The 11,526-nt window shown below is 38.7% G+C and overlaps 1 protein-coding gene across 3 annotated transcripts in view; it reads right to left on the bottom strand.

Annotated features, from left to right (window-relative positions):
• Nucleotides 1-371: 371 nt before the first annotated feature.
• LOC131157442 (uncharacterized) overlaps nt 372-11,526 on the bottom strand; it is a 48,624-nt gene continuing 37,469 nt past the window's right edge. For 2 of the 3 annotated variants that reach the window (XM_058111614.1, XM_058111611.1), the window contains exons 8-14: nt 3,645-3,806; nt 2,862-3,023; nt 1,726-1,819; nt 1,504-1,622; nt 1,333-1,377; nt 880-1,240; nt 372-771 (exon numbers count right to left, since the gene is read on the bottom strand). In XM_058111614.1, coding sequence (XP_057967597.1) covers nt 1,007-1,240; nt 1,333-1,377; nt 1,504-1,622; nt 1,726-1,819; nt 2,862-3,023; nt 3,645-3,806 — 816 coding nt within the window. In that variant the 3' untranslated portion in view covers nt 372-771; nt 880-1,006. Of the gene's footprint in view, nt 1,241-1,332; nt 1,378-1,503; nt 1,623-1,725; nt 1,820-2,861; nt 3,024-3,644; nt 3,807-11,526 lie in introns of all 3 variants that reach the window. The other variant, XM_058111613.1, reaches the window with a different exon arrangement.

Raw genomic sequence — 11,526 nt, 5'->3', positions numbered from 1 at the left:
TAAACTTCTTGGGAGATTAATGGAGAAGCATATGATCCATGCAACTTCTAAAACGAAAATGCATATAATATGAAGATTAAAGGTGTGCAAGGCACCATTTTGCAAACTCCAGGAAATTGCTAGAAGTCTGTCAGATCTCAACCATGATTTGGTCTACGTCAAGACTCAGAGCTCAACCCAGCCTTCACGCTGATCATTCCCAAGGACAACCAAGCCACTCCATGTGTTGGAGAGAGAGAGAGAGAGAGAGAGAGAGAGAGAGATATGCTTGGTTCATCTACAAAACCATCCTTATGCCGCATTCAATCAGAGATTGCAACAAATGAAACAACGAGAAAAGTATCTGTAAATGATTTGGACACCATGTGAAATGCAGTCCAAGAAATCCTAATTTTACATTATACACGGCAGAAGTCAAAATTTGCATATAGCTCATCTTCACATTTCCTTGTGGCCATGGAATTTCCCTTTATTATTAATATTATTACAGTCTACAAGTGGTACAATGAATGAGGATTATTAGGATGATCTGATGCCAAAATCATTCTCAGGTTGAACAATAATACAGAGCAGGTGGATCGAGCATTGCATCGGGTTAGCACAAGACTCATAGGGAAAATCTTTGGCCGACTCTTGATCCACCAGCCTAACTGACAATAACCAAACCAGAAAGGTAGCAGCTTCAGGTGCACGTTACAAAACTCTGTACTTTGTTCCAAATGTCTCTTCCAAGCAGGACATGGTGTGCACTACACAACAACTCTAGTCAAACTGCAGAAATAGAATAATGATGAAATATCAATATAAAAGTGAAAAATCATTTTCTGGCTTCTCCTTGAAAGGGAAAAAAAGTATAATTACTGCAAATTGTCCACTCACTGGTTCTTGAAAGAAATGGAAGCAGAATTTGAAACCCACATTGTTATATTCCTCAGCTCTTGGAAACCTCTGAGTTCATCTAGGTTGGCCTCCTTCAAATTCGAGTGTCACCAGTTTCAGGAGTATTTTAGTACTTAACAGTCCCAGAAGTCGGAGCCTTTCCTAAAACTGACTCAATGCCACCATGATACAAGCCCAAATGTTTTGCCACAGCAAAACCTGCATACATGCCGTCAACTGCTGCACTAACAATTCCGCCGGCATAACCTGCTCCTTCTCCAACTGGAAAGAGCCCTTTTAATGATGTGCTCTCATAATTGTCTCTACTGCGAAGAATCTGAACAGGAGAACTAGTTCTAGTCTGGAAGATTTTAACAATAATATTTAGAGAGATCAACATCCAACAACTACAACCAAACTGAAGAGAGAACAAACATTAAATTGAGGGAATACCTCCACTCCATGAAGAAGAGCGTCTTTGGAAATGAAACCTGGTAACTGAAAAATCAAAATGTCAAATTAAAGAAAGTTCATATTATGAAATTTGACTCTTATCTCAAGGGAAAACAAGAAAGGTTATGAATAAGATATTAAGATGAATAAAAAGATAAAATGAAAAGAGACCTCTATGTTAAACTTTGAGATTGAATGCTGCAAAGCCTGCGTTATATGTACTGGAAACAATTCATGGAGATTTGCTGCCTTAACTCCTAGGCGATAACTTGATGGCGGCAAAGATGTAACTGAAAAAGGAAGATACTTGCGAGTCACAAATGAAGATTTGGAAAGTTATAGACACATGCAAGTGCAGAGACACAAACACAAGAAATATAATACAAGTTCTACCTGACAGCTTGTTTTCCAGAAAATCTGTAACCGTTTGCACAGGCACGAAAAAATTTCCCCCTCCCATTGTAGCCGCTCTTCTCTCAAACTCCCTCTGCATAATGAGGGTGGAAATTTTACAAGAGGACTTAAAAACAACCATAAAAAAAGTTGCTGTCTGTTACGGTTTGGGTAAAAATTCTAACAGTTCTAACCAGGCCAAAATATTGATTAAATAAGCAAATATGTATTGGAAAGAAACTGTGTTGAGTGGTAAAACATCCCACATAGAAAGAAAATAAGTAAACTGAGTGACTAATAACAACACTTAATGGCTTAAGCTTTTGGGTTATATTGGTGCTCAGATGCTCAATCACGTATATGAAGCCCAAGTGCAGGTCACAAGTACGGCATCTGAATATCGATGTTTCTAACTGGGAAAGGAATAGTTCATCATGGTTCAATAATTGATGGACGCAGGGCTCACACCCATGGGATTCAGGCATCTTTACCATGTCAAGTGGGGGCTCTTAATTGGTGGTTCTTAAAAGTGATGATAAAAGCAGAAACACATGGAAGGAGTATTCTCGGTTGTCACATGTCAAACTCAGGTCACTTTCATACAAGGGGAGTGCTTGATGTGGAGAAGTTAAATAAGTGGTAAAATATCCCACATGGAAATGGGATAAGATCACAAGAGAAGTTGCCTATATATACAGATAGGCCCAAGAGCCAATGGCATAGGCTTTTAAGGTCAAGCTCCCATGCAAGTATTCCCTCAATTGTCACCATATGCATGCACGTATTTAATGATGCAAAGCCCTCATCACCAGTGGACCACCCTCTCTCACAAACTGTGCTTTAATGAAGAAGATCCCTTGATACACAACCCCACCTGCACCCAACATCGTATGCACACAGCTCAAATGTATTACCCAAGCCAACTTGCTATATGATATAACATGTTTGTCAGATGAAGCCAATCCCACTAGAAGGTTTATTTTAAGGCAAGGGAGAGCCATTCAAGCTGGAAAATTGGGACCAATGACTATTACCAATCCTGCAGTTTCCCTACAAGAAAAGGCTTACAAAAAAACAAACCATCTCCATCATCAGTGTTGTCGTCATCATAAGCATGAAATAGAACAGAAGAGCACCTGAAATTCAAGCCCAGCAAGAGGTCCATGGCAGTTCAATGCATCAAAATCCTTTGATGAGACAGTGATGACAAGTGCCGCATTAGCCCACCTGGATGACCGTCGAGAAAATGACATGCCGTTGATACAGAGTTCTGAAGGATCTGTACTGGTAAGAACAACCTGCAAAAATTTTATCTAGTGAATTCATCCAGTGGAATGCGTGTTATGAGCACACAACTTCATTAATAGTGACAGTTTCCTGCCACTTTCACACACATTATGCATGGTCTAATCAGCCAGAACATCATCTCCCAGCAGAAGAGTGGTTCTAAGCTGCATTACAAAGATGCACCTTTTTGTTTGATCGACAACCAAACCTATAATTTTTGCAACTAAGATCACTGACAATCCTGAATTAAGCAGAATATAAAGAACGTCTCACTAATGCCATTTTAAGCTATGGTCTGTCAAGGAGAAAATTCTTTCATTTCGTTGATTTTATATCATGAGATTAGAGGACTGATTTGAACTGCATAAACATCTTAATGTTTGACTGGCTGTTGCTTCACTGTCAGAAGTGCTCAATTGAAGTCCTCTAAATAGTAATTAAGTACAAGAATATCTCATAAAAGCAATTGTGGGTTATGGTCCATCAAGGAGGAAATTCATTGAATGAATAATTTTCATACCAATGAAAATATGCATCCTCTTATGCATTAAGAGAGGGTCAAAACAAATGAAACTCCAATAGAAGTTTGATAATTATTTTAGTAGTGGGAGTTTCAAAAGGCAAGTGTATACCTGTCCGCCAGGACACATGCAGAAGGAGTAACAACTCTGACCTGCTACCCCTGAATTATATGCAGTGTCCTCGTCTTCTCCACTGATATACTTGGCCAGTTTGTAATCCGCAACTGGTACTTTTCCACGTCCTCTGTAAATCTCAGCAGCCAACCCAGGATACTAAACATGATGTTTGGATCTTGATCAGAAGAGTAACGACAACACTAAACAATTTGACGACAAAAACAAAAAAAAAAAAAACACTAACAATCTAAAACACTAAACACTTATATAAACACAATGTTTGTATCTTGATCAGAAGAGTAACAGTAACACTAAACAATTTGAATGACCAAAACAACACAACATTTTAAAACTAGACCATATGCTCAAGCCTCAAAGGATCATGTAATATATCAAATCATTAACTTGATGGTACAACTAGATTAGTGTTTGCCAATTAAAAGAAATGGAGTAAAAAGAAAAGGAGACTTCGTTTGGACAGTGTTTTGCCATTTTTTCTTTTTAATGGAATGGGGAACCTTTTTGAGGCCCAACTGAAACTTCCACTAAACCATGTTGGTTGGGGTTCAAAAGTAGCTAAAGTTTGGCCAACAAACTGTCTACATTGTCAGGGCCACAACAGTTATGTGCCTGTGCTGACAATAAAGCATCAAAATGTATGTTTTGTGGTAATAGCAAGGAGAATAGTTTACATCGATTCCTTGAATGTTTTTCTGCAAGCTTTGTCTGGAAACAAGTGTTAAAAAGAGGAGGTTGTAATAAAAATTAATCAAGTTGGGACTTGGAACACCTAACATGAGAGCAGGAAGTCATAAGAGGAAAAGTTCTTAATGCTAAAAATGATGTCCTGAAGTCAAAATTCATGTGTGCAACTAAGGTGGCTGAGATAGATGGAGATGAGAGTAGCAGCAAATATATAGGAGCAAATTTTTCTTGTCAATTAAGGTGGTCAACTACAGAGAGTAATATGGTTCTTGGCATACCTGCAGGTTCAGGGGTGTCGCAAGATCTCTGCTTTGCTCAGAGGAGCTACCTTGGTATGGGTCGGTGCCTTTCTTTTCGCTGTTGGTGTGAAGTTCTGCTGTCATGGATACTGGTGCCCTTTTTCTGGCAGCATTTTCGTTGGTAGGTTTTTATTAGGGGTGAGCAAAATTCGGTGAAAACCGGATTAAGCGAATTAACTGAACCAATTCTCGGTTTGGTTCGGTTTTAATTTTAGCAGAAAATCGGTTTTCAGTTTGCGGTTCAGTTTAAGTTAATTTTAATTTCGGTTAACCGAATTAACCGAATTATATAACAATAATTAAAAAATTATATATAAATAATATATAATCTGTAACCAGGCGGGGGAATGGGGGATTTCATTTTAGGGTTCTAAATCCAATTTCCAAATTCCAATTTTCCACTCCACTCTCCAGACTCCAACGTGACGCTGGACCAGTCGGCGGTCACACTGCGCCACTCCGCCCATTGCAGCCTCCGGCCCTCCAAGTTTGTTCGAGACTTCGAGTCACTCCACTGTCGAGGCTCCAGTGTCGAGACTTCGCCCTCGCCCTCGCCCTCGCCCTTGCCATGGCTGATTTACCCTCACCCTCACTGCGGTCATCACCCTCGTCCTCGCCGTGGCCATCGCCTCTCAGGTTATTACTAAGGCTCTGCCATATACTGACTTTTGATCAATTTATACTGAATTTTGAGAGCATACAAAGCATGTTTTCTTTTCCCAAATTTGGTTCGGTTAATTGAATTAACCAAAAATTTGGTTTGGTCGGGTAATGGTCAGTTAAAAATGATAATTTGGTCGGTTCGGTTATGAAAAATTATTAACTGAAAAAATTCAGTTAACTCGGTTAATTAACCGAATTTCCCAAACCGGGCGAATGCTCGCCCCTGGTTTTTATTTGATTTATAAGGTTTGTTGACTGCTAAGTCAGTTTTCTCTATTCTTGGACGGTAGTTGTGTTTTAGTTTGGACCATGAGCCCTTGCTTTTTGTAACAAAATTTACTAAAGGCAAAAATAATAATAACATTACATTTCAAATCAACATATTTACCCCTACTTTTCACATGTTGGAAATTATCAATGCACTGATAAAAAACATAGATAATTGAGAACCCAACTTTATTTTATTTCATTTGTATTTCTAATGCAGACAAGATTTTCACAAACCAACAATACTGCTATGTTGTTGTAGCAGCAATCTGGACTAAGGGCACTATTAAGTTCAAGGACGGGCTTAATTACCCAATTTATGTTAGGTCTAGTCAATACCCAAAGAAGTGTTAAAGTATGCAATGCCAGAATCTGACAATGCCAGAACTCAGAATTTTCAAATGTCCAGCCCACACAACCTAAAAAATTTTAACAATTACTGGTCCAAAGTTAACATTATAATTTTCTGAATTATTTCTCTAGCTTAGCTAAATCCATAAAAAATATATATATTATTAGAAAAGAATATATTACTTTAGTAATTAGGTAGTGTGAGTGGGGGTATTTTTGTCCTCGAGTCTTTTTATTATTATTATTAATGTAGAAGAGGGGGCAGACCTGGAGCTGTACATAACGCTCTAAAAAACTGCCACCTCTTTTTTTTCCCTTGCTTTCTTCTACTTCTCTTTTTCTCCTCTCTTCTTCCATGCTCCATCACTTACTTTACAACATGGTATCAGATTCAGAGCATTAATCTCCATTCTCCTCTAGTCTGATTTATCCAAGCTGTTTTTCAAACATTCTGTTGTTTTTTACTTTTCTTTTTTTTCATCTTTCCCTAATTAGTTCTTAAATCTGATTTTCTGATTGGTATGAGAGTTGTTTAGGGACACTTTTCATCTTGGTTTGGCCGTGCAGCATCCTTCATAGGATTCCGAGTGCACTTGTTGTGATTTGCTTTATTCTGTTTTCGGGTATAATACCAGTGCTGCTCTGCTGTTCACTGGCTTGTTGTGCATGATGGTGCTGTTTTAATGTTGTGTGCTGGTGATCTCTTGTTTGCTTGCAATCTTGAATCAGTTGCTGGTGACTGCGATTGGTTTCAATAACTCCATTTCCTGTTATGGCCTGCACTCGCTTCTAGTTGCTGCCAGGCATAACGCCTGATGCTGCTGAGCTGCCATGTTGTTTATTAAGTGCCTGGTCTGCCTCTTCTGCATAGTCAAGTAATTTCTTGTAGGATCGTGACATTAGTTTTGTGGTCAGAGCTGCCTCTTCAAGTTCTGAATCTCCTAAGTTCTAAAGTGCTGCTCTGTGCCGTGTGCCACCTGATTCTGCATGGTAGCCATGTTACCATTCCCATCACTGTTTTGCACTGATAGCATATAAAGAGTGGTTTTGATGCTTCTACAGATATAGCTTCGGCTAATGCTGTTAAAGTAGAGATCACAGCCATCAAATTGGTTGGATCCTCCAACTACCAGTTGTGTTCTCAGGCAGAGCGTGTGTACGATTAATCATGCGAAAGGGAAATCCAAGTATTTGTTGCATTCTCCTCCGTCCCCAGACTGGGATTATATTGCTTGTGTAGCTCTCATGGAGCCACAAACTGCCGCTAACATGATGTTCCATAGAACAGCCAAAACTGTATGGGATGGTCTTTATGAAATCTTGTCACAAGATAAAAAACGAACTTGTGTTTTTGACCTATATGAGAAGTTTTTCAAATATGACCAGCAAGGCAGATCCATTAGTGAGTATTTTACAACTTTGAAGGGTATGTGAAAGAAGTTCCAACATTGAGATGATTAAGAAGCGAAAGGCAGAGTTTTTGGCTGCCAAGTATCTATTTGGGTTGCATCCTCGCTTCAACCTGTCCGTAATCATATTCTTGCTATCGAATCCATACTATGATACCACCCATCAATGAAGCATATGGTAGAATCCAACAGATCACCGAAGATGGCTCTCAGTCTTCTTCTCAAGCTACTTCCATGATGATTCAGTCATGATTAGCACTGCCTCCAACCATAGTAGGGGACGTGTTGGAGGACAATAGAAAGGTGTCAAAGGTCGTCATGGCATAGGAAGCACTTCATTAACATTCATCAGATAGCAGCGGAAATAGTAATCAATTCATGAAAGCGTGGGCAACCAAAGCAGTAAACATTGAAGCAAACGTAATTCATAACAAATCCTCCGTTGACATGTTGTACTTAGCGAGGGAGGCAAGTAGGCTAAGCACAGTTGACAATGGCTGTGAGTTTTACAAATGATTGATGAACACTCACCCTCCCCTAAAGAGGTTTTTATGTAATTATCATCCTGGCATAGGAAACATCAAAGTGACCGAAGAGTAATAACTGCCATATTTGGCTTCAAAGACTCTACTAGCAGAAAATAACCCTACACTGGTATTTACATGATGGAAACCCATCCTAAGCACACGATTATTAGGACAAGGAATTTGTCATGGAAATTCTTGCATTTGCGTCCATTGTGGCAAGGAAAACATACTATTGATCATTGTTGGGATCTCCATGGAAAACCGACTCGAAGCAATAAGTTTCTTACTAAGGGCGATTCCACCGTTTAAACTTCAAAGGCACTTGAAAACTCCAATGGGAAGTTGAGTGCATCATCAACCGTGCTCAAGAGGACAAAAATTTTGTCTGCATGGTTCAACAACTCCAAAGTCCAAACTCAATCTTTTACATTTACTACTACTGTGGCCCATTCAAGTACAGTTGGGCTTCTGGACTCTTCATGCTCCGTGCCCTAGTTTATTAATTCTAGAGCGTCCTCCTATAGGAAAGGTAGTCCCAATTTATTTCAATCCTTGAAACCCACGACATAGCACTCTAGGTTACTAGGTTGTGGAAATACCTCTTTCTTCTGTGTTATATGTATCTAAACTTCCCGTGGACCTATTTTTTATTTGTCAATTTACTAAATTTTATAATTGTTTTGTGACCTTTTTTCCTTCTCAAGTGTTCTTCAAGATTTCCAAACAAAGAAGAGGCTTGGTGGAGGGATTAAGGATAGTTTGTACTATTTTGGTGGTGGTGGTGGCAGATCCAGTTCTAGTCATACTGCTTCCTCAATTTCTACTCATAGTATCTCTCTTCATTAGTGGCACGCTCATTTGGGTCATCCATCCCTTCAAAAACTACAAGATTTTCTATGTTCGAGTTTGTTTAGGAAAGCAGATTAAGAAACCTTTTCCATCTAGCGTCGTAAATCATTGTTTTCTCTTATTCATTTACACATTTGGGGTCCGTGTATAGTCTAGAAATTGAATGCTCATCAATGTTTCATGTCCTGTGTGAATGATTTTTCACATTAAGACCTGGACCTAGTTGTTAAAGATAGGTTTGAATTTTAATGCATTTACTCAATTCTAGTGGGAAATAAAAACTCAGTTTGGCATTGTTAATCAAAATTTTCGATCTAGTAATGCACTTGAATTTTTTTTATTTTATTTTTTTCAAAATGAGCTTTAGTCATTTTTCTTAGCCAAAGAGATTATTCATAAAACACCATGTAAGCATACCCCTCAGCACAATGGAGTTGCGCAAAGAAAAAATAGATCTCGACATAGCACACTCTTCACTCCTTCATATGTATGTTCCTAAAACCTTTTGAACTGATGCTCGTCTTACAACCTGATTTTTTCCCAACAGCGTGCCCTCCCATTCTAGGGGGACAAATTCCCTTCTCAATTGTGTACCTCAAAACATCCATGTCCTTTGTTGTGCCTCATGTCTTTGGGTTTGTGTTCCGCACATTGGCAAGAACAAGTTCTCTACTCATACTATTACAAGTGTTTTTGTTGTCAAGAACTCCAAAAGGTTATAGATGTTGCAATTCCTCACTTCCAAGAAATATGTCCATGTAGATGTCGCCTTTTTTAGGGGACCACTTATTTCTCTAGTGCCAAGCCTTCTAGGAATCTATATTGAGTTCATCAACAATTTATGGTCCCCCCTCTTGTGCTGAATTGTTGGTCCTCATGTTTCTGCCACTGTTCCTCTCTAGAAATCTTCTTTTCCTCTTGCAAATCCATCAGTTACTGACCCAAAAAAAAAAACAATTGAAGATTTATGAAGGATGGAAAGCAAGCACAAACATCACTACCACCATGCAGCCCCCTTATCTGCCCATCACTATTTCAACTTCCAGTTCTAGGGATCCATCTCAATGTGGCTTAAATTTGACCATTGCTCACTGGAAAGGGTACTCAAGCATGTATTAAGCAGTCCTTAGATGCTTATCCTATTGCTCATTATGTTCAGATCTTCACCTTCCTAGTCTCATGTCTTCTTTTGCCTTGTCTATTTCCTCTATTTCTATCCCTTTTTCACATGTTGAAGCACTTGTTAACCCTTGGTGGAAGCATTCAATGGATGTAGAAATGGAAGCCTTGACCACTCAAGGGGCATGGAACATGGTGGATCTTCTCAGAACTATGATCCCACACCATCAAATATCTTCCTGAAGGCTCTATTGAACAGCTTAAGACTCGATTGGCTGCCAAAGGGTACACCCAAACATATAGAATTGATTATTTTGAGATCATCTCTCATATTTCTCGAATAAATTTGGTTTGTGCATTGATCTCGCTCATAGTTAATTTTGATCATCCCTTATCCCAGTAGGATGTGAAGAACGCCTTCCAATATGGAGATCTACAAGAAGAGGTGATGCAGGGGCAGCATCAAGGTTCTGCAGCCATGGATAAATTAGAAGCGAGGAAGGAAGGGGAAGGGAGGAGAGAGGAGATACCAGGGGGAAAACTCACATTCAATTCAAATTTAAATTCATCAACAACTGCCTACAACATGGCTTTCACACACTATTTATAAGAAAGCCTAAACACAAAATTACACACATAGCCTACATGAATTGCAAACAAATCCCTTCTTTGCACAAATATCAAAAACAACCCCCAAATACACATAATCCTATACTAATTAATACTAAACATACAATATAAACTACTAACTAAACCCAACAATACTCTATCCAATTCTTCTTAAGTATTCTCCAACAAAGATCTTCCAAAGATCATGCTTCTTGTCCTACATCAACTCTCCCCTCGTAAGAAAAAATTTGGCCTTGAATTTTGAAATGTTGGAGGATCAAAAGGGAGAAGCAAACTTGGACTCTTCGAAAGCTAGTGCCTGAATGAGACAACAAACCATGTTCCATCGGGAGCACCATAAAGAGCACATAGGGAATGACAAACTCAACAATAGGAATGTTTGATAGAATTTGGATTTCTTCAAACACATTCATTGTCTTGCTTCTAGTGTCTTCAAGTTGAGTAAATTTAGTAGATTCTTTGTCTTGGTTGACTTGTAAAGCAGACTTCAAGATGATCTTTCTACCATTATAGTGGAAGACATATGCGTTCCCATGTCCTTGAATTACACCCGAATCATCCAACCAAGGAGTACCAAGGAGCACATGGCCAATCTTCATAGGTAGGATATCACATCAAACATTAGCCAATTATTAACCCATCTGAATAGGAACCAAACATCTTTCACAAAAATATATGGTAGTGTTATCAACCCAAGATATGTCACAAGGCTTTGGATGGGGCTCCAGATGAAGTTGCATTCGGATGACTCCATTTCTAGAAATCACATTCATTGGACATCTTACATAAAAAATGAATTTGCCTACTTTTTCCCCGTGCTTAAGAAAGATGTTGAACGGCTTGATATTATGCTCTGAGTATGACAAAATCCATTCATTTTTCAAGTAAAATATCACCATATTGCTGGATTTATTCATATATATTGCAACAATATATCACCAAAAGCCTTACTACAATTTGCCCACAAACCTTGATCCTAATTTCTCCAAGACTATCTTCAATTCACCTTTGATATTGATTGTCATGCTGAAATGAAACAAAGTCACCAAGAAAACTT

This window comes from Malania oleifera, chromosome 6 (assembly GCF_029873635.1).
Source record: "Malania oleifera isolate guangnan ecotype guangnan chromosome 6, ASM2987363v1, whole genome shotgun sequence".
Classification (NCBI taxonomy): Eukaryota; Viridiplantae; Streptophyta; class Magnoliopsida; order Santalales; family Ximeniaceae; genus Malania; species Malania oleifera.
The sequence above is the reverse complement of the archived record's forward strand: the minus strand, read 5'-3'. Positions and strand labels throughout refer to the sequence as shown.